A 24,550-nucleotide genomic window follows, 5' to 3' on the forward strand; every position below is an offset into this window, starting at 1 on the left:
TTGGTCTGCATTTCTTTAGGTTCTCTTCTTGATCGAGAGAGGGTTTTGGTTTGGTCCCCCTCTCTTGTTGTTTTGTTTCTTTTTCATTAATATAATCTTATTTAAAAAAAATTGACAATAAACATAATTGATTTTGAAGAAATTAAGTTTAGTATAATTGATTTTAACTGAATTAAATTTAATAGAATTAATTTATGTATGGATACAATAATATATGTGTGATTGTTATTAATTAATGTTAATTTTTTTTTATAGTTTTATCAAAATTGATTTTTTTTATACAACTAAAGTAAAATTGATTTAATTATCAAAATGATAATAAGTTCTAATACAAATCAAGTTAGTGACAATTATAAATGCGAGATTTATCGTTTAGAATAACGTGTACCTAAATTTGAACAATTCCTCAAACTTTACAGTAGCGGTTTATGGTTTAGGGACTCTAGAACATTTTTCGAAGACACGTGTCTCAAAATACACATGTGACGAAATCTCACAAGTCATGTCATCTCACTACATACCAACATTCAGTCGACCCTGATCAGGTGTGCTTGCTAGTGCATGACCATATTTGAAAACAATTCTCTCATGTGTCAAACGATCTAGCTTACTCTTATGATATAACAATCTTGTAGCATTTGTTAGGCTTGACCAAATATGTTTTTAGATACGTGATCATTCTTTGATCTGCTTTACTCCTCAAAGCATAGTGATTAGTGTTATACAAGTTTGACCTCAACTCAGTCCAAAACACTTATGTTAACATATTTTTAGAATCTATTGTAAATATATATAAAAAATAAAGTATTTGATAATTACACTATAACCCATCTGATTAAAAGTTTAAATTAATCTAATATCAAGGGTAATAAAGACTATTTACACAATAATTGATTTATATTGATTTGGTAATTAATACCGCTGATGTGCAACCCAATAATTTTTGTTACATTTTTTTTAATTCCATAAAGTAAATAAATAAATTAGACATTAATTGGTTTGTGGAGAATCTGCTAAACAACTTTGAAACATCAACAGTCAATTTGAAACATTTGAGTATCAATTAGACTCTCTTATATTTATTCTTTTCAAATGAATTTAGTTGCTTAATAAACCTTCACTCTCCGTAATGTCTTGAATAGTGAAAGATCACATTGAGAGTTGTAGTAAAAAAACTACACTCTTTAAATCATATATTATAAAAAGAAGATCAATCATTTGTTGTGGGAGAGAAACACACTACATATTGACTGCTCTTGGAAACCAAGGCATCCCTGTTTTAATATGAATTCGCTTCAACAACGTATGAATACGAAGCTGATACAACAATGTTTGGATATGAATCTGCAACAACAGGATCGTAATGATACGAAGCTGCCGCCTCACGCTTAGCCCTAGCAGACTCCTCTTCGCGAGAATCAACAGTCTCTTAATCTCCTCCTCCCTCTCCTCCGAAAGCCACAACTTATACGTATCACAAACCCAATCACCGGGAAAACTACACAAACTAAAACAACGAAGAGCATAGAATAAAACCCTGGATCCACTTTAACACACATTTATCCGGTCAAAGTCACAAAAAATGTACAATCCGCTGTAATACGGCGGCGACAGTGACGATCACGGTAGGGATTATTCGAAAACTTGAAGAATCGTGTTAGATTACGAAAGTAGTGAAAGTTTGAAGACGAGAGTGAGATATGCATGTGAATCGTGTGTAGCTCGCATACACACGTGCGAATTTAGAAAAATGAATAAGAGTGTTTGGAATTAACACCAATAAGAGTGTTTGAAGAAGAGAGTGAGATATGCATGTGAATCGTGAGATATCTTTGAGGTCAGAATTTATTGGTGTTTTTGGGTTGTTTTGTCTCTCTTAATTCTTGTTGTATTTCAAGATTAATTCCAAATCGGGATGATGTTTATGTATGCCTCTGACTAGTGTTAGAGAGAACCATGCTTGAACCAATTGTTGATTATAGTGGAGATTTAAAGTGGCCTACGAGTCCTGTGGTTTTTTACTCCTAGTTAACGGAGGTTTTGCTACGCTAAAATTGTGTTGTGTTGTTTGATGTATTTTTTTGTTTATTGTTTGCATGTGATATTTGGAGAGCTAGTGTTGTTGAATTATTCCGTTTTGTGATTTCCTCCCACAAACAGAAGATGAAATTGAAATACTTTGTTGAAAATTTAAAACGACGCTATTTTTTAAAGGAGAGAAAAATAAATTTTAGAATTTTTTAAAAGGTTTTTAAGTGATTTATTTTGTTTAACCAATATTTTTGGGTTAATGGTTAGAAGAGAGAGAATTAGTGAAGATATTTAATTTATTGTGAATAAAGAGAGAGGGTTGGTTACGGAATTTAAGAAATTGACGATGGAAGGAAAAGAATTTTGATTTCCCTACGAAGGAATTATCTAATATTCCAGTTTAGAATCAGGTTCTGGGTCCCTTACAAATATCGTGAGAATTTAAAAGAAAATTAATGTCGTTGTCTATAGCAGTATTTTAAATAATTTTATCACTTTGGGAGTTTTTCATTTTTACATCTTAAATTGAATGTTTTTTTTATTATATAATTTTTTATTTTAAGATTTTCGATCAATTTAGATCTATATAAATTTTAAGGTGTGTTTGTTTAAAAATTTTAAATAATGGGGTATCAGTATCTTGAGTGTAATTATTTTTAAATTTTAATTTATTTTAAAATAAATAAAAATAAATGAATGATATGACATTAAATTATCATATTTGATTGGCTAAGGATACCGATATCCAACTAAATTAAAATGTAACAAAGTGTTCACCTTTAAAAAATATTTGCGACATATATTTATGAGAATGTAATATTTTTATATTTAATTTAAATTTTAAAAAAACAATATAAAATTTCTTATTTCCAAAAATATGAGTTATCCATGATTCTTCTATTATTATTATTATTATTATTATTATTATTATTATTATTATTATTATTATTATTATTATTATTATTATTATTATTATTATTATTATTATTATTATTATTATTATTATTATTTCGCATAAAGAATGCCAACGTGTTTATGTGTTATTATATAAGAATGTTTATATTTCTAAGAAGTTATTATAAACAATTAATTTATTTTTTAATTATTATTATTATTATTATTATTATATGTTATTATCAAACATTAAATTTTATATAAATTTAAAATTAATATTATTAGTTACATTTTTATTTTAAATTATTTAATGAACTATTAAATAATTTAAAATTTACTAAATTCATTAAATTTTGTAGCGTTAAATTTCTATTATGAAATTTTACTAGAGAAAAAAGATAAAGAAAATATTTATTTTAGAACTGCAATTTCAAAATATCATAGAGTGCATATATTTATTTAGAATTGAAATTTGACGGGTAACTGTCATATATTGTAGGATTGTAAAAATTGTAATATGATATAATAAAAAAGATTTGACTGAAAGCTGTTATAAATTTTAGTTTTTGTAAAAATGAACTAATATCTAAAAAGTAATATTATTTTGATTGAAAAATAATTTTATTTAAATTTATAGTTTTAAAATTAACTCATCTGAATTCAACTTAATTTTGTTAAACTCATATGAATTCACGGATAGGTATAAACATATTTATGAGATAGTAGTGATAGATTATCCATTTTAATTTCCATCTTTTAAATACTTCTCTTGCTGCTGTTTTATATAATTGAAGTTAAAAAATCGACAGTACGATTTATTATAAGTACGAATTAATGCTTAAAATAATAAAAACTCTAAAATTATCAAGAAAATTAAGTTAACTAAAAAATAAACTTCATTTCATTTGTACCCTAATCTTTCAATGGAAGTACAAATCCAATCAAATAACAAAGCATAATTTTATCCTCTATAAGTCTCATCTATCATTTATCAGGTATCATGTATCATCTAGAAAATCCACAAACTTTGCAATATTACTTCTTGTATCCATCATTCACAATTTTACAAATATTATTACAAGAAACTAATATGGGAAAGGAATCTTAATCTTCGCTGATTGATACAAAGGAAAAACATGTAACTACAAACTTATTATTAACATACTTACAACTAACAAATTCACATAATACATTGACAAACTAATAGAAAATACATAACGGTTATAATTCAATAAACCTCAACTCAACTATAACACATCCCGCTTGATGTTCTTATTGCAAGACCATATGGATAATATGTCTCTAGACCTCATCATATATATTTAGCACATCTCGACTTAGAGTTGAATAGGTTAAGTTATAAGACACCTCCGGCCTTGTACGTTCCCATGTTCGCATATTTGCGTTTGTGATGAGTATGATGGCTGAATTGGTGACTTTGATTATACCAATGGCTTTTGCAGCATTCTCTTGGCCTTCTCTGTTTCCATCCTTCATTAATTTCAAAAGGGGACCCACTCCTCCTTCTTCAATAATCATCTTTCCCAAACTGTCGCTTTGATTTGCTAGTGAAGCAAGCGAAGCAGCGGCATCCGAACGATCCTCCAGTGAGCCGGTACAGAGTCTGGCAATTTGTTTCCAAATGAAACAGAGCACGAGGTCATTAGCGGCTATGGGAGGAATGCCGAAATCATGGCCGACTTGATATTCATCCAGTGCGGAGATACATATTAACCATGAAATATCGTCGATAGAGTTTTGAAGTTGGGAGGACGTTTTACGAAAATCAGCGGCTGAGATTATGTTGAAGAAGAAGAAGCACTTCTTTGTGTCGCACTTAATTACCAACAAAAGGGCTTTGTTGAGTACCTGTTCGGTTTTCTCGAACATCCGCCAGAGGGGGCGCTCGTACAGCTCGGAGCTCATTGCCATTGCTTGCTGGAGAAAATCAGAGATTTTCTCAGATTTAGATTTAAGGTCCCAACATTCTAGTTTGTAACCTATTGATTCGTCAGCTGCTTTGATTACTTGGTCTGTCAGGTGGATCGACTTTGCAAGTATTTGCTTCACTAATTTGTCACCCATTGATTGATAATGGGATACTTAATTTTAGGAAGAAAGGAAGGAAATAGGAAATTGATTGCAGCACTATGTACACAAAGCCCTAATCAACTTAAAGCGGCTCATATATGTACGACCAATTAAACTTTTCTTCTTAAACGTGACGCTTATTTTAATACAGAAAAATATTTAAAAATTTAAATAAGCGGGTATAAGTATAATCGTCGTTTGTTATGCTATCCTTCCTTTTATTTTATATTTTTTCATTGCATCAACAAAAAACTTGTAATTGTAATTAACAATTATGCAAACTTTATTTTGACGTGCTTATCAAAAGGTTTTCCGGTTGCCAAACAAATTTAATGCTTGCTACCTGACGCATACAGAAACAAAGGAAAAAAAATATTTTATTTTAATTCTTTTCTGATGACCGAGACAAATCGTGACTAAACCATCAGATTTGTTATAGAATCAATTATATATTCTGTCCTAAAAAATATTGCTAGTTATTTATAATTTATCCATCATTGACAAAGAAATTAAAGTGGCACATAGCGGTAAGCAATAAATTTACATCAAGCAGGCAGCCTGTTATACAATTTTTGAAACATATTTTTACAATTTTTTAATATATTAATTCAAGCACATAAACCGAAACTCTATCAAGATGAAACGAACCTAAAGAATGGCAAGTTAAGCCGATTCTTTACAAAATCTGCATAAATATTTGCAGGGATGAAAGAATAGTAAGTAGGATCAGTTAAGCTAAGACCTAAGTTAACAAAAGTATCAGCACAACTGTTGCCTTCCATATATATATGAGAAACTATAAAATTTCAAGAGGAAACTAAATTTATACAATTAACCCAAGGGTTCCGAATATGTGATAGAACCGGGTACTCTAGCGGTTTCCAATTAGACCGAGTGGTTCAGTTCGAATTTTAAAACACCATCACTAATATCACAGACGCAGGAACCAACACACGATTATAGACTATATTCAACTTGTTATGCTCTCCTTTCTTTTAAACATTTTTTCACTGATCAACCTCAAAATTGTAATTAACAATTACGCATCTTTATTCTGCTTGGCTCATCAAAAGGGTTGGCACGAGTTGTCATCAAAAGGGTTGGCACGAGTTGGTTTTATATTGTCTCAATATTATAAGTCTCAACTCCTCAATGTCCATCATAGAATTTAACTTTCTTTATTTAAAAAATAATAACCTTTCTCTTTCGTTCTCACATTTTCTCCCCCATCATTTTCTGTTCTATTATCTTTCTACCCAATGAAACTTTTATTTTTTTTATTCTTTCACATTTTAATTTTATTTCTCATCTCTTTCAACAGTAAAGTGTTAGAAAAAAATAATGGTGCTAATAACATTATTTCAAACATTTTTAAAATTATGTTTTTATCATAAAAATAGAGTTTTAAATAAAAATAATAATAAACTACTTATATTTCATATTTTTTATTTAATCACTTTACGATTTCGTATTCGAGGAACCGTCGACAATCATATCTTCTGACTTAATCACTTCGCTCTTGCAAATTTTGTGTTAGAGGGACTGAGAACCGTCATATCTTTTTACTTAATTACTTCGCCCTTAGAGACCTTGTTCTTGAGAGTTAGTGGACCATCATATCTCTTTGACTTAATCACTTGCCCTTGCAAATCTCATGTTTAGGGGATTGTGGACCGTTATGTTTATTGGACTTAGTCACTTCGTCTTTACAGGTTGTGTGCTTGAGATATTGTGGGTCGTTATGTTTGTGGGACTAATATGGCTATAATGATCCAGACCCATTAGTTGACCTCGATCCATTAGTTTTAGGAGAAGCCAAATTCTCAGAGTACTTAAATTATCATATGTGAGGTGAAACCATCTTCGAGTCATACGTGTTAACTCGCCACGACATGTTATGTGGACGAGGTCATCGTATGATGAAGTTGACTTAACTTTGAATCAAGAAGTTGACTCAGCCTTAAGTCATACAACAAATTTGGATAGGAATCCCATGTTGGAGTAAGTTTGGTTTTACTTCTCAATCCTTAAGTTTTGATGAAAACAAAATATAAAGAACTATTTTGTATACTAAGCATTTCTTTGAGTATGCAGAATCTAAGGCAAAATCTGAATTATATGGATTCTGGTATATGTTCATTCTAAAGAATTTGTTCTGAAGAAAGACAAGCTCTGAGGAAATTGAACTCTAAAGAATAGTCAACATCTGGAAAAAAAAGACTTTGATAAAAGAAAACTCCGGACTCTGGATAAAGATAGATTTTGAACCTCGTTCAAAGAAACTCTAAAACGTTATCATATTCTGAGAAAGAGTTACAAATGAATAAGTTTTTATTCTATAGCCAAGACTCTGAACAAATCACATTTGAAGTATGATCTTGACAAAATTTGAAGATTAGCGGAATCTGAAATTCTGAAGCAAACAGACTCTGACTCTACTCAAGCTTCAACAAACTTTCAATCAAAGCCTCTGACTAGAAGATAATGATAAGATGAAGAAAATGTTCTGAAACTCTGATCAAACTTCAAATCCCTTTTTATAAGAAGCTAGTGATTAGAAGAATGAGTGAAAGAAATATTCTCGAATAATACATTAAAAGTGGCAAAACCAAACGTTCCAAAAGGAAAAACACGCTGATATCCTTTCCACTATCGTGAATTGTAGGAAAAGATTGTACTATTGTTGTCGCCACTCACTTCATCCTCACCACCACTACATGCAATAAGCAAAAATCATAACAACTATATTTTGAGGATTTCCAACTTCACTCTCCAACGGATATTTTCACCGTCTATATAAAGAGGTTTTGGAAGTTTGGATCGATAATTTTTTTTAAGTGTGAAAAAAACTGAAGAAATAATAGAGAGAAAAAGCAAGAACCATCTTTGAGAGAATTTTTTTTATATCTACACTTTGAACTTTTCATTGTATAATTTTTTTTAAAGTGTAAAGTTTGTATTTTATAGTGTGTGTATTAGCTTATCGAAGCAACTTTATAAACACATTCTTGATTTTGTAAACTCTGATTTAGTTCCTTTAGAGACTAAGGTATAGTTAGGATTCTCAAGAAGACATTGACTATGAGTCTTTCTGGTTGTAATCAAAGTTTTGATTAGTGGATTAAGTCCTTATTAAGAAGACAAAATCACCTTGGCAGATGGACTAAAGGTAGCTTAATTAACAACGAACCAGAATAAAATCCTCGTGTCTTTTATCATTGTTGCATATTTATTGTTTGTGTTCTTGGGTGAGCAAAAAGTTTCAATCTTAAAACCCAATTCAAACCTCATTTTTCTTGTGTTTTTTCCGCACTCTCATCTTATACTAAATCCTAGACAAAAAAGAGGAGGACAGTAAAATAAATGAAAATAATAATTGTTTCGGACCAGACGAAGGCCCATAAAATGATCCCAAAGGCTTGATCTAAACGGTCCTATAAATACTTGTTTTAGCGGCAAGATATGTATGATTTCTTCATTCAAATATTTCACTCCATTTTCCCTTATTCATGAACTAACTTAGGCGTTGGAGTACTAGCATTACAAGTTCTCCCTCACCATCACATCAAAGTAACGTACATCAACATCTTTATGACCTGCACCTTCAATTCTAGTTCTGAGACAGAACAATGACATTCAACATCTGATTATGAAATTTCATAAACGGGTCTTTCCATTCCAAATCTCCATTAGTTAGATAGTCACGATCAAATGGATATGATTCTGAAGGTTCATGAATCAATCCATACTCTAGTTCTTCTCATCGATATCGTCTAAAAAGATCCATCCATTCAAGCCGAATTTCTTCCGCCAGCCTCAAGTAGATACACATCGCCATGTGAAGAGCAAGGAGATAGAAGACCGATCCTAGGGTTTTAGGATAAAGAGAAGGTATGAGGAAGCTCCAAGGAAGACCTTCCTCTATTTGGAGCTCTGGTTGACCATTCCCTATTTGAAGTTCTAGTTGACGACAAAAGCTTATGTAATCTAATCTACCTTGAGATCCTGGTTAGGCTTGGTTTGAGACTACAAGATTTGAAATCCTATAAAGAGAAAAGCATGTTTGGTTTTAACGATTCTTCTACTCGTCCTTGCGGAAAAATCTATTTGATAGTTACCTTAAAGAAAGGGAATGGAAGAAGGATGATGAACATCAGTTTTTTTGTGATCTCATTCGAAAGTATGTATAACGGCGTCTTAGGATGAGTGTTCCTAGCGGAGCTAGATATTATACTGTCTCCTATACATTTGAAGTTGATGTATCATGACAAGGATTCAAGAAGTGGTTATGAAGAAACTTATCGCTACCTTCATTTTCCAAGGAAAAGAGAATGGAGAAAATAATTAGACGACAAGCATAACCGACCTCGACATGCGCGACGAAGAGCATCCACTGAACTATATATTGTAGCCGGTGAAGGGGACCAAAGCTAAAAGCATGCTGAACCGGTGAAGTATTAGTTTTCTGTTAATAAAGATTCAGAATCAGTTGTGTGGTGTTTCACGAAAAGAAGAATGTTGAGCATAATGTCCCAAACATCCTGTTTAAACATGTCTTAGACTGTTGCCTTAGAGCGCAAGATGAATTGAATTATATATTTTCCTTTTAAAATTTGTTTCTTTTTCTGTTCTATCAGAGATATAAGTGTATTAGCATGTATTTAGATTTGGAAAATATCTGTTTTTAGCAAGATTGCTTTTGGAGTTCTAATTTATTCAAGATTTATATCAATCAAGGATCTCACTTATCATAATAAAGATTTGATTGATATATTATGTGAGTTTTTGAGATATATGAACTGAATCAAAATTTATCAAGATTGAAGTTGTTATATTCAAGAGATTTGAATTTTCTCAAGGTGATCAATCAAGATTTTCCATCATCAATATTGAAGATTGATCTTATGTGCTTTTTAAAGATTTCATCTGAATTCATGACAACAACCCTACAAGGATTTGGAGTTGGACTTTTGTTATATATTATGAGGAAATCTCCTTTGTGAATACTTATGACTTTAGATAAAATATCTACTCATTAGGAGAGGTTTATTTAAGTCTTATATTTGTTGTGAAACTTTATTTACTAGTGTCATTGAGGAATATAGTTTGTTTTGAGTTGTAACTTTGTTTCATCATTCTCACACTTTTGTAATTTTCCAAACACTAGAGTGATTTTTTAAGTGAAAGTGAGAGGTGTCTCGGATTTAGGAGGAGCCCTGATTGAATCTTCACAGATCGTACTAGAAAAGCGGCACCGGACGAAGTAAGTTCAGATAAGACCAAATGTACTTAGAGTTATTTTTATATGAAGTTCGGAAAAGAAATTTACTGTTAGTATTAGGAAAAGAGGCAGAACCAGGACGATTCAACTAAGACTGATTTGTACTTCTGACTATTAAGAGTGAATTTCTTTTCATTGGGTTAACGTCCTCTAGACATAGGTGATTTTGCACCGAACTGGGTTACCAATTCCAATGTTATTTATATTTTGCTTTTATTATATCTGCCATGTAATTATCTTGTCAAACACATTATGCCAAACATTGTGTCTGACATCTTTTTATCTGGTGAACAAAATTTCCATTCTTGTAGACGCTTTGTTCAGCTTGAGATGAGGCTTGAGTTATATTTCCATTTAGATGCCATCGTCAGAGAATCAAGTTTTTCAAACCATATTGATTTGGTTACATCTTTAACTGCTATATACTTGACTTTAATTATTGTCATTAAGAACTAGTTATCATCATCAAAAGCATGTTCATCTTCGATGGAGCTTCCTTGATTAATAACCTGAAACAAGGTTCCACTGGCGTTGGCACTCAAAAGTCTTATTAATTCTTTCCTTACAGTTGTAAGTAGGTTGGCTATTATCCTTATAGACCTCATCGGATTATCGTCTAGCTAGACAATCTCTAAGTCTCTGTCTAGAACCTGTCTCAGGATTTTCGCCTTGGTCCCGGTTAGGATTCCTAATTCATCTCCCAAGGGTTGTTCTTTTTTGCGAGCATCGAGGTCAGCTACGTTTGTCGCCCAATTTTCCTCCCCGACACTCTTTCCGGGGACGATGGTTGTAACTACATACTACTTAAGCAGCACTTCTTGTATCTAACAAGCTCCACGGATGTCGGCTTTGGCCACAATTGGCATGCCAGAGTCATCATGGTATTTCAAATTCTGGTGTTCGGAAGAAGTTACGACATATATGGCTTCTAGAGTCAGACGGTTGAGGATGTCATTATAGACACTTTCACATGGAACCAAGAAGAAGCAGAAATTCACTGTCTTTCTCCTACTCCCCTCTCCCAAAGTGACAAGTATGAACATATGTATGTAGGAACGAGTAGAAGTAGGATTTGGTCTTCTCATGGCATCATATCTTCTTTCCTCAAATCGAGCTTGGTGAAAATTTTGAAGTAGATTAAACTCCAAGAACTTTCATCGTCCAATAAGATCCCTGAGACAAAATGATTAGCAATGGTGGTAGTGATGACCAGTGGAAGAATAACATTTGAAATTCCATCACCTTTCTCATGATCTCGAAACCCTATGATTGATTTATCGCTTTCTCACTCCTTGCTTGAGGGTGTATGTTTGTCAAATCCTAGTGGAAGAGATCCAGCTTGTATGAACAAGGCTTCACATATCATATCTATGGAGAAAGTAGAAGAAGAACTTGATCTAGAAAATTTCGAGATTGTGTCCATATGAAAGTGACTGTCGAATTCATTGAGATCTAAATTAGGAAAATATGATTGAGCCAATGGAAACTTTGTTGAATTAAAGGACCGACTAGATCATATATCTAATTGTCGAAATTCGTAGGAATCAACATTCGATTCTCACAGAATCACAGACGGAGCCATTGTTCTGTACTAATACTACTGGAATCAAAATTATTGGTGCATGTCTTCGAAGTGATGACACATATTGCTTCAGTTTAATTGCACGGGGTGAACATGCAATACCGGTACTCCAACGCAGACAGTCTTTAAAATTGAGAATAAAGTTAATTATTGATTATATCATATCTATTTTTGTGCCAGTGATAATTGATATTTTTAAAAGGAGTGGAATTAGATCTCCCTAGCTTTGAGCTTAGACCGACACAAAACAATTATATTTCATAAGGGTTTAGAACCTTAAAAGTTAAAACATGCCAAAACAAGTAATTGGTAAAACGAATATTTTTTTGTGAATGGTAGTAGATGAAGAATATTAATTTGATGTTTTAGATGAGCAGAAAATAAAATTGATACGCAGCTATTGAAAGAAATTCCAAATGTTAAATAAAATAAAAGAAAGAATGAAAATATTTATATTGTCAAAATTGATGTTTTCTTCTTGGCTTAATTGCAATTTTGGTCCCTCTATTATTCATTTTTTTGAGTTTTGGTCCCTCTATTTTAAAATCCGGAATTTTAGTCCCTTTATTTTAGTTTTTTTGAGGATTTTGGTCCCCTTACAAATCCGAAGGCAATTTTTAATGAAATGGAACTCACATTAATGATATGTTCAACATAAATCTTAAATAAAATTAGTTTATTGCATTTTTTTTCTTTCACGAACGAATCCATCTTACTTATCAAACATCATTTCCCGAGCCGGGCATGAGGGAAAATCCCAGTCTAGAGGAGAGTTTTCTATAAAAATGTGGAAAGATGAGTTGAACATTTCAATGCTGAACTGACACAGACACATCATCAATGTGAAAGTCATTTCATTTAAAATTGCCTTTGAATTTGCAGGGGGACCAAAATCCTCAAAAAACTAAAACATAGGGACTAAAATTCCGGATTTTAAAATAGGGGGACCAAAACCCAAAAAAATGGATAATAGGGGACTAAAATTGCAATTAAGCCAAACTTTTTTATAAAAAAAATAGTACCACTGTAATGTGCGTTGGGAACTTAAGCTCTGATCCGTTGAATTTGAGATTAGTTTCGTCTACCAAATAACGAGCATAGTCTCAGTCGCGGAAGATGAGTGGGATAGGATTTAACTATGGTTATCCTTAACCACGGTTAATTACTTAACACTAGTTAAATAGAGGTTGTAGCTGAGTGGGATAGGATTTAACTATGGTTGTCCTTAACAATGGTTAATTATTTAACACTAGTTAAATAGAGGTTATTACTGCAACGTGCAACCTATATAAAATGACATCCCAAACAAGTCACAACATTGCAAATTTCCATCTCCTTCTTCCTAAGCTAGAATTAAAATATCCATCATCAATCAATGAATGACAAATTAGTGAAACAAATAATTGCAAAGTCGATTCACCTGGCAGACCAAGTAATCAAAGCAACAGACGAATCAATATCTTTCAAACTAGAATGTTGGCACCTCAAATCCAAAACAGAGGAACTATCCGATTTTCTCCGGCAAGCAATGACAATGAGCTCCGAGCTGTACGAGCGCCCGTTGTGGCCGATGTTCGAGCAAACAGAACAGGTACTCAACCAAGCGCTTTTGTTGGTAATTAAGTGTGGCACAAAAAAGTGCTTCTTCTTCAGCATAATCTCCGCCGCTGTTTTTCGCAAAACATCCTCCTGCCTTCAAAACTCCGTCGATGACATTTCATGGTTAATATGTATCTCCACCCTTGATGAATATCAAGTTGGCGATGATTTCGGCATTCCTCCCATAGCTACTAATGACCCCATGCTCTGTTTCATTTGGGAACAAATCGCCAGACTCTGTACCGGCTCGCTGGAAGATCGTTCGGATGCCGCTGTTTCCCTTGCTTCACTGGCAAATCAAAGCGACCGTTTCGGAAAGATGATCATTGAAGAAGGAGGAGTGGGTCCCCTTTTGAAGTTGATGAAAGATGGGAACAGAGAAGGCCAAGAGAATGCTGCAAAAGCCATTGGCATAATTAAAGTAATCAATTCCGCCATCATACTCATCACAAACGCAAATATGCGAACATGGGAACGTACAAGGCCTGAGGTGTCTTATAACTTAACATATTCAACTCTTAGTCGAGATGTGCTAAATATATATGATGAGGTCTAGATCTATTATCCATATGGTCTTGCAATAAGAACATTTAGCAGGATGTGTTATAGTTGAGTTTTATTGAATTAATGTACTATGTTAGTTTAACCGTTATGTCTCTTTCTAATAGTTTGTCAATGAATTATGTAAATTTGTCAGTTGTAAGTATGTTAATGATAAGTTTGTAGTTACATGTTTTTCCTTTGTATCCATCATAGAAGACTAAGATTCATTTTCCATATTAGTTTTTAGTCACAACATTTGTAAAATTGTGAATGATGGATAAAAATATGACATTTTACATCAGACATTTTACCTCAGGTATCAAAATATATGATAGGAAAAATATAATTTAGGGAAAAATATAACACGGTGGCATTTTGGTAAATAATAAAATTTTATTATAAAGGATTTTACATTGTACCTAGATTTTACCCGATAGGAAAAGTCCAATCATATAAAAATAAAATACGGTGGCAGTATTGTAAAAAAACTAAAATTTTGTTTTAACAGACCCTCACATCGGGTTATATTCAAAACCGATGTAAGACATTTCCCTTGTTTCACAAAACGCTAACCCTTCCTCGTGAACTCAACCTTCTTCTCTCGTGCCGCTCGCTTCCCCTTTTGCTCTTCTTCTTCGTAAAACAAAATGAACCATGACACCCTCTCCGTTTCTGATCAGAATGCCGCCGTGATTCGAGTTCTGACCAACTCCGTTCGTTGGCTTCGACGCCTCTCTCCATCTTCGATTCTGCTTCACCCATAGTCGTCACAAATCTCGTCCTCTTCGTCCATTCGTTGTGGATTTCTCTTCTGCAATTCCGAGGAAGATGTAGATCGTGGTTGCTCGGTTTACGTTTGGGTCGCAAGCGAAATGCGAAGATAACGATGATATTGTTGAAGGTTCTTACGATCGAAGCTCAAAGTGTTGAAGAAGCAGAGAGTCCTCTTTGAATCTTCTGGTGAGTTTTGTGTTATCAAAAATCGTTCCCTGAGTTATGAGTTTTCTTTTCCATTTGCCTTCTCTGAGTTGTGCGTTGATTGTTGTTTCTGTTGTTGAGTTCTTGAGAGAATTGAGCCGGTGATGGTTCTTCTTGTTGATAAGGAAAAGGGTTACATCGATCTCAGTAAACGTAGGATTTCTGAAGAAGATATTCAAGCTTGTGAAGAAAGGCATAATAACAGTAAACCTTGAACCTCGATTTAGAGGTAACCCTAATAAAACCCCTAATTTTTTTTCTTATATTTTTTTATGTTGCAGGGTAGTTTGTTTATGACATTCTGTTCCTAGGATTATGTTTTTGCTAGAATTTCATGTCAGTTTTGGCTACCAATTGAAATCAGTTTATTGGAAGGTATATTTTTAAGTTACAAATTGTTGTAGTGTGAAATATTGCATAAATTTATTCGGAGATCGTTTCAAAACTTCCTTGCATATATTGGTTCAAACCCAACTTTGTTTGTTTATCTTAAGGAAATATTGATAAACCTCTAGATTAAATCTGTAGTTAATATTAACTATTTCTGTGTTTGCTTCTTCTTGTGATATTTGTTATAACTCTTGTTTACAATTTAATGTTTAGATCTTTATCTTGAAAAAAGATGGCAGCAGAGTTAGTCATTGGTGCAACAAGCGACAAATGATCTGAAACGGATTGGACGAAAAATATTGAAATATATGAGTTGGTTGCACGTGATAAAAGGTACGACAAAGCTGTCATATGGTTAATTGGTTATGTTCCTTTCTGATCGATCAATGTTGTAAAACGTCAGGAAATATGTTGTTGATGTTGATTGTATATTAGGATAATCATGCTAGTTCACAGCCTAGTAGGACTGGTAGTGTACCAAACAGGTAGTAGGCTTCACCTAGACATGATTTCTGTAACTTTGTAGGACCTTTCAACAATTTTTGATGCTCCTGATCCAACTGGTCTTAATCTTCTAACGGTGAGTTTCATTTTTTCCCTAATTTTTGGTTGAAGATCCTTAGGTTTTACTGCACTGCATTTGCCACACCATGCTTTGAGGGTGCTGCAATAATTCTCCCTTATTTATTATAGAATATATCCTAATTGAATATGAATGCATTTACAACATTAAGTTGAAATCGCTTGTATATTTTCATGGAAGGTGAACTGGGGTTGGTGTTACAAGCGTAGCACAGAACATCTTTAATGCTTTATCTAAGATGCTGAGGGACCCGCTGCCTATGTCACATGACACACTAAAATTAAACTAAGCACAATTAGCCATAGAAGAAAAACAATACTGAAAATATGGCCTATAAGATTAAGAAGCAAGTGTTGTATCAATTTCAATTTAGATCACATTTTCACTATACTAACTTCCAGAACTATAATTTATATTATACTGAGACATTTTTGTATTTTTACTTTAAGAAAATACTCTTAAACCAAGACCAACTTATCTGTTTCTATTCTCTAGAGCTAATTTAAAATGAGTTTGGTTAATATTATTTATTTAATATGTAACAAAATCAAGACCAGTAACAATATTGTGTCATTTTAGCTAGACAAATTAGCAAATGGAAAGATGAATTATTTCTACAATACACTAATTGTTAGCTATTTTGTCTTTTTGCATTATAAAGAAATCTACTTGCAAAAAATATCCAATTTATTGATAAATAAATTTAGAACACATTTTCCTATATACCAAAAGATCATGTACCTAAATCTTATAGAACTATTTCTCATTACTTAATTGGTACTTTCACAAAACTTCTCTATTGTTCTAAAAAGACAGAAAACACTCCCTTTTTCTCTTGAAGGATATTTCTTCTGTGTGTAAGGTACGGGGTTTATAGAAGCAAAGAAGATGGATTTGTGACAAAAGATCCCTTCGAAAGTATCCAAGGTATAATAATGATTTTCTATTATTGTGACAAATTTTGGTACTGAATGTTGATTGTAAAAAGCTAAATCATCAAAAATAATCTTGTTTTTGTATCTTGAAGAGTCTTATTAAGGGACCTATTTGATAGTAAAAGAAGAGTCATACAAAATAACTTATATATGATCATCTATGCAGGTAGAACATATTATTAGAGAGCAGAACATGATAGAAAAAGTGATTTACGTTCAAGCTAGCCATTGGTTAAAAATGATGCCTTACAAAATTGACTAAATAGTAACTCGGGAATGATGTATTTGTTTTATAACAACAATACAAAATGCACTTTGTTTATGTTGGTGTTTGGTTAGTAACTACTAATGTTCTTTCCCACTATTGAAATAAACTATTATAAGCTCTCTGTGATAGGTTATGAAAACATCTTGTAACTTTATTTTAAAACTTATATATAGAACCTTACTCTCTTTGGTTACTATAATAAAGGGCTTATATATTGCTTTCATGAGATTGGATTCCAAATTTTGAAAGTCTTATAATGTTTACTGTTGTACATCTCACTTTGGCAGCATTCTTTGAGTTGTTGTTACTAACAATTTTTGTAGGACTTTAACTCTAGTCATTAAATCTAGTTATTTACATGTGTTGTCTACGATGTTAATTAGTGTTATTGTTTATTCTCAGCAAATGTAATTTTGGTGTTGTCTTCAGAAGCTACAACTCATCTTCTCGTGGATGCATATTGGTATTTCAAGTGCGCTAAAGGACTTAAATGATTGGATATTTGTTGTTTTGTTATTTTGTAGTAGTCCACCGTGTGTAAACTTTCTTATAATTTTGTACACTTGTGTATCATAGATTAATACTTTTGCAAATTTTGAAGAATATATATATATATATATATGGTCTGTGTATCCTAAATGTGGTCTGTGTGGTGTGGGAAAAATGTGCAAAATAGTGACCTAACTTTGGTCTTGTGATATTTGAAACTTATATGGAAAATTAGATACAAAAAAATTACAGGTTAAAATAGGAAAAACAGTTATTATACGCTTAAAAGCAGAAAACATATTACATCGGGCAAAATGGAAAACCGATGTAAAAACTTATCTATTACATCGGGCAAAGTGGAAAACCGATGTAAAAACTATCTATTACATCGGGCGAACAGGGCAACCGATGTAAAATATGGCGTATATTTTTTTTTTAAAAAAAGTTATATTATTTTTCACATCAGACATCTGAATTTCACCGATGTGGTATGTTAACTTTTTACATCGGGCCAAGGTCCGATGTAAAAAGTCTCTGACTTATTACATCGCCTGGCTTTACATCGGGCCCAGGCCCGATGTAAAAAGTACTTTTCGCCCGATGTAAAAAGTATTTTCTGCACTAGTATTTTCTGCTGTTTCCCTTGCTTCACTAGCAAATCAAAGCGACCGTTTCGGAAAGATGATCATTGAAGAAGGAGGAGTGGGTCCCCTTTTGAAGTTGATGAAGGATGGGAACAGAGAAGGCCAAGAGAATGCTGCAAAAGCCATTGGTATAATCAAAGTTATCAATTCCGCCATCATACTCATCACAAACGCAAATATGCGAACATGGGAACGTACAAGGCCTGAGGTGTCTTATAACTTAACATATTCAACTCTTAGTCGAGATGTGCTAAATATATATGATGAGGTCTAGATCTATTATCCATATGGTCTTGCAATAAGAACATTTAGCAGGATGTGTTATAGTTGAGTTTTATTGAATTAATGTACTATGTTAGTTTAACCGTTATGTCTCTTTCTAATAGTTTGTCAATGAATTATGTAAATTTGTCAGTTGTAAGTATGTTAATGATAAGTTTGTAGTTACATGTTTTTCCTTTGTATCCATCATAGAAGACTAAGATTCATTTTCCATATTAGTTTTTAGTCACAACATTTGTAAAATTGTGAATGATGGATACAAGAATATTGTAAAGTTTTTTGGTTTTTTTAGATATACTTTAACATAAGTGTTTTGGACTCGGCCAGCGAAACCTGCATAACACTAATTACTAAGTTTTGAGGAGGAAAGTGGATTAAAGTATGATCGCGTATCTAAGAGCACATATGATTAATCCTAACAAATGCTTGAGGAATGCCAGATCATAAGAGTCAGCAAGATTGTTTGATATTGTATACTGGTAGTTTTGGTAACCAATCACGAGTTTAGAAAGCAAGTGAAATTAACTCGAAAAATCTCCTAAGTAATTTTGTGCAAATTATTCGTGTAACACACATGCATGTGAATAAATGCGGTTGTAGTTTGCAACGATAACGACGTAGAAATAAACTCTAAACGAAGTTAAGATGTAATAAATGACAAGGTAAATTGTAATAAATGACATTAAACAAAGGTGAAAGCAAAAAACGAAAGAAAGTAAATGTTGCATTTAAGGAAACAAGAAAATAATGAAAAATTGGACGCAAACACATAGTACATGTTTCTCACCCACAATTTCGCTCTTTGACTCAGGTACTCCAATGGATGGATAGTATGTATGAAATTTTGGGACCCATGTTACAATGTATGAGTATCCTATTTATTATTTTTACAAAATAGTGCTATTTATTCTTTTTACAAAATAATTGTCAAGGACGGTTCCACCCATAATGGAACTAGTGCATTTTACTCCACGTTTGATCTTCATGTTCCCATTAGTGTCACCTAAGATTCCTTATGTTTACAACTCATATTGACTCAGTGATGGATCCAAGACCCCGCCTCATGGGTGCAAAATATTTAATATTAATAAATTATATAATCACGTATATAATAGTAACATACTAAAAAAATAGTGCACTCAAATTATAATGTATTCAAAACAATTACATGCATGTTTTATAATTGTCCTTTACGGGATTTCATATTTTGAAATCGTTGAATAATTGACTCATTATCAATGTCTTTCAACATATCGCTTTCAATATAAGTCACCAGACAGTCATTCATTCATTCGTCCCCCATTCGATTACGTAATCTAGTTTTCACAATCTTCGTAGCAGAAAAGGATTGTTCCACAGTTGGCGTGGCAACGGGCAAAATCATTGGCAACTTTAAAAGTTGATAAACCAACAGATAAACAACATGCCTTCTAGTTTCAACCTACTTTTTTTTGAAAGATCACTAATTCCTTTCAAAAATGCAAATTCAATACTGCAACGCATATCAATGATATAAGTTTCAAGTTGATTATTAAGGAACACCAAACTAGTTTGACAAAATTCTCGTGGATAAAACTTTGCAAATTCAACCAGTTTTATCTTGTCAAAAGAAGAGAATAAATTTGTTGGATTCAAACAAGCCATGCAAATGAGCAACTGACTATTTGTCTCATTAAAACGATTGTTAAGTTCTTGAAGTTGCATGTTCACGACAGTATAAAATAATTCAATGCGATAATGTTTCTCAATTGTGGCAGACTTAATATTACTTCTACTCCTTGATCTTCCTGAAAAGTTTATATCATCCATGTTTGGAATATTAATGTCATACATATTGCAAAATAAATTTACCTCATCCACTAAAGATTTCCATCCATCATCTCTTAAAGCTTGTAAACACTGCTCTGTGATGTGAATCAATTTCATAGCATTGATGATATCTTGGTATTTTCTTTGCAGTGCATGTGACAATTCATTTGAAATACCCAAGATATTTTTCATTAAATGCAATGATTTAATTAAAGTACCAAAATATTTGTGGGACGAAGCCGTTTTAACAGCTGCATATTTAATTAACAGAATGCCCTCCAAAATTCTCAATTATCAAACTCCAATTAATACTTTCAAAGAATGTTTCCTAGTACTCGTGTTTTAACTAATCTGACATTAAAAATCTTTGGTTGCACAACTTTTGTTCATGAACATAAAAATGTTGGAAAACTTGAACCACGTGCTATAAAGTGTGTTTTTGTTGGATACTCCCCAACCCAAAAAAGATATAAATGTTTTGATCCAAAAACCAAAAAAATGTTTGTTACTATGGACATTACATTCTTTAAAAATAAACCTTTTTTTGATGACACTCATCAAGGGGGAATATAAAGGAAGACTTGTTTCAAATTTAGAACATGAGTTTTTTAAATAATTTATCTTTGGTTGTATCACAAAGTTCTGAGACTTATACTTCTACACCAACAAAAAATGGCCATGATTCTTTATCTAATCCGACTCCTGTTAAGAGTAAGGATCCTTGTGAATTTGAGCCTACATTTTCTCATGTAGAAAACAATGAAATTCCTGAAAATGATGATAATGATTATCTAATTGAAATGCCATAGAATAATGAGTCACTTCAGAAAAGTAGATTTGGATTAGAAAACAAGATTTGGAAAGGTAAGGTTTTTGTGAAAAAGCACCACAAAGGAATGGATGAGTCCACATCTCCACACGGTCAGGAATTTGAACTGGGGAGTGATCAACCTCCTAAGAATAGGAAAGGTAAGTCCATCTCTGTTTATGAAAGTTGTATTTTGTATCCTGATATAGATGATCCTGATGCCACTAAAAAACCTGTTAGATCTTGTACTAAACACCCCATGTCCAATTTTATATCATATTCAAATTTGTCTTCATCTCTGTCTGCCTTCACCTCAACATTGTCTAGTGTAGAAATTCCCAAAAATGTACAAGTTGCTATAGAAATTCCAAAGTGGAGGGAAGTTGTACTTGAGGAGATGAAAGCTCTAGAAAAGAAAAAAACTTGGAGTGTTACGACACTACCGGATGGTAAGAAGACAGTTGGATGCAAATGGGTGTTTACTGTGAAGTATAATTCCGATGGGTCAATTGAAAGGTACAAGGCTCATTTGGTGGGTAAAGGCTTTACTCAGACCTATGGTATAGACTAGAGCTGTCAAAATGGGCTAGCCCATATGGGCCATCCTGCCAGGCCCAAAAAATCATAGGGGTTGGGCCTTAAAATTAGAGCCCATATTTTTCAGGGCCTTTTTAGCCCAGCCCTGAAAAGTCCGCTATCCATTAGGGCTAGCCCATTTGGGTCGTGGGTATCCCATTAGGCCCGCATAATCATAAATTTTAAAAAAATACATTAATATTTATATTATCTTACTCCAAAATAGCATATTGATTTTTCTCACTTCACTAAATTTTATCTCTATTTTATTCAATCTTTCTCTTTTAAATATTATACATTAATATAATCAACATTTTTCATCGTATTATATTAGTTTTTCTCTTATAATAAAGGGTTATTACCATTTTACCCCCATGCCATATAGGTCATTTCTAGTTTACCCCCCTGTAAATTTTTTTTTTGAAAAACAACCTTGCCATTTCAAAATACTAACTTTTTAGCCCCTAAAGTCAAAATCCGCAGGAAAATCTGCAGGTTTCCTGCGGATTTTCTTTCGGATTTTCCTGCGGATTTTGACTTTAGGGGCTAAAAAGTTAGTATTTTGAAATGGCAAGGTTGTTTTTCAAAAAAAAAAAATTACAGGGGGTAAACCAGAAATGACCTATATGGCAGGGGGTAAAATGGTATTAACCCTATAATAAATATTCAAGTATTATTTTATACAATTTAGGCATATATTGTATTTAGAAAAACATTATAGTATTTATAAGAGATAATATAGTACTTAAAAATGTATTATGTTTAAAATAACATAATTTTTAATTTTATTTATAATAAATATTATGGAGTTTTATTTTAATTATTTTAAATAAAAAAGCCCATTTAGGGCCGGGTAGCCCGAAGCCCATCTAGGGCCGGGCTCGGGAAGTAAATCTCAAGCCCATATTATACAGGGCCTTTTTGGCCCAGCCCTGAAAAGCCCAGGGCCCGCCAGAGCCGGCCTGTTTAGGGCCGGATAGCCCATATTGACAACTCTAGTATAAACTACTCAGAGACATTTGCTCCTGTTGTAATCCTATTGCAACATTGAACACTGTAAGAATTCTTTTATCTCTTGCTGCTAACCTGTATTAGCCCCTACATCAATTAGATGTTAAAACATTATTACTCTATGTAAGCCCACCAGCAATGTACGAAAACAATTACTCAAGGCATAATCTAGTCTTACCAATACAATTATGAACATATCATATTTTTCAAAGGTTTTACACTTTGAGCAAGATACAAGTTAAGTAGCTCCTAAGTATATAAGAATGAAGTCTTTATTTTTTCTCTTCTTCTTATATATAGATTTTATCTGTTAATTTTTTTTAAAAATATTTTGCTCACTTGAGAATATAAATTATCAATTAAAACCGTTAGATTAAAAGAAAATATAGGGTTAAGATTTGGAGCAAAATATTTAAACCTACTCTTAAAAACAATATAATTCATCTCATACATAATTAAGTTGACTCATAAACCTAACGAGTCGAACTATGTATGGTTCAAGTTCAGCTCATTTAGTTAACGAACTTAATTTTTAGCTCATATTCAGCTCATTTGGTTCATGAACCTAATTCGATTTAATTATCGAACTGAGTTCTGAACTATTTATCGATTTAATTACCGGAAAACTGGCGGTTTAATTGCTGTTTTTTAACTTTTTTTTCAAATTTTTAAAATTTTTTTTTTTTAACATTTCTTTTAAACTTTTTTTTAATATATTTAGTAGTGTATTACTTAAATAGCATTTTCACATAGTTTTTTTCGTTAGTGACAAATTAAAAACTTTATTGTCTATTTATTATCTTTGCTAATAAATTTTTTTAAATAGCATAAACATATTGAATTTTATTTGATTTTTTTAGGAGGATCCTATTTTGAATTAAATTTGGTACACATTGGAGTTATTTTGTTATAAACTATTCAATTAGATTATGTTGTAATTAGACTTTGTTTGCAATTAGAATTTGTAATTTTTTACTATTTTGTTATGTGTGATACCTTTGTTTAAAATTTGAATTTAAGTTATGAAATTGTGAATTTATGATATGATATTTTTAAAAAATTTAAAAGCTAGTTATATTTTTTTAGAGACTGAATCATCCGGTTCGACCGGTTTTATACCTATATAATGACAGGTCTATTCAACCGAGTTATCCGGTTTAATCCGGTTTGGTCGTGCGGTTCGACCAGTGACCCAGTGGTTCGACCGATAAACCAATGACCCAGTACCCTACTGGTTCGATGACCGGTCCGGTTTTTAAAACACTAATTTAAAGTATTTTTTTTAATTTTGATATTGTTTTTAAATATAATTTTTTAAAATAATGAGAAGAATGTTTAGATGAATTAATCTTATTATTAATTAAAAATAAAATCTACGTGATTATAATTGATTTTAATAATATAATAATTTAACATTCTAAAAAATCTAAAATATATTAATTAATTTTTTTTACTATATTAAAAATATAATTTTAAATTTTGTCTTAGACCGACCATTATCCTTTAAGTTGCTTATTATTTGTTATGTAGTTCATTTTTTATTATTTGCTTTTGAGTTGTAACTTTGAATTTTTTATGAAATTATATATTTTTTATTTGACCTTTTAAAAAAATCACATTTATTAAATATTAATATAAAGTACCAAATATATATAATAAGATATACATTAACGTTCAATAATAAGTTTATTTTTAAATTACAGTTACATTACATGTATCATATCAAATTATCAATATGATGAATTTCCAATAAATT

The 24,550-nt window shown here is 32.0% G+C and overlaps 1 protein-coding gene and 1 long non-coding RNA gene across 3 annotated transcripts; one reads left to right on the top strand and one right to left on the bottom strand.

Annotated features, from left to right (window-relative positions):
* Nucleotides 1-4,227: 4,227 nt before the first annotated feature.
* On the bottom strand, nucleotides 4,228-5,010 carry LOC131657788 (uncharacterized). Its single transcript, XM_058927147.1, has one exon. It carries the CDS (start codon nucleotides 5,008-5,010, stop codon nucleotides 4,228-4,230), a length of 783 nt encoding a protein of 260 aa, XP_058783130.1.
* Nucleotides 5,011-14,568: 9,558 nt separating this feature from the next.
* On the top strand, nucleotides 14,569-17,457 carry LOC131655287 (uncharacterized). Of its 2 annotated transcripts, none has more exons than XR_009299698.1 (4): nucleotides 14,569-14,981; nucleotides 15,081-15,228; nucleotides 15,603-16,899; nucleotides 17,074-17,457. It is a non-coding gene; the product is annotated as an uncharacterized LOC131655287 (long non-coding RNA). The 2 variants fall into 2 exon arrangements; XR_009299699.1 differs by having other exon boundaries at nucleotides 15,089-15,228.
* Nucleotides 17,458-24,550: the final 7,093 nt, after the last annotated feature.

This window comes from Vicia villosa, linkage group LG3, assembly GCF_029867415.1.
Source record: "Vicia villosa cultivar HV-30 ecotype Madison, WI linkage group LG3, Vvil1.0, whole genome shotgun sequence".
NCBI lineage: Eukaryota > Viridiplantae > Streptophyta > Magnoliopsida > Fabales > Fabaceae > Vicia > Vicia villosa.

Excerpts from the sequence above, each read along its gene's own strand:
- LOC131657788 (XM_058927147.1), bottom strand. The coding sequence starts at position 5,010 with ATGGGTGACAAATTAGTGAAGCAAATACTTGCAAAGTCGATCCACCTG.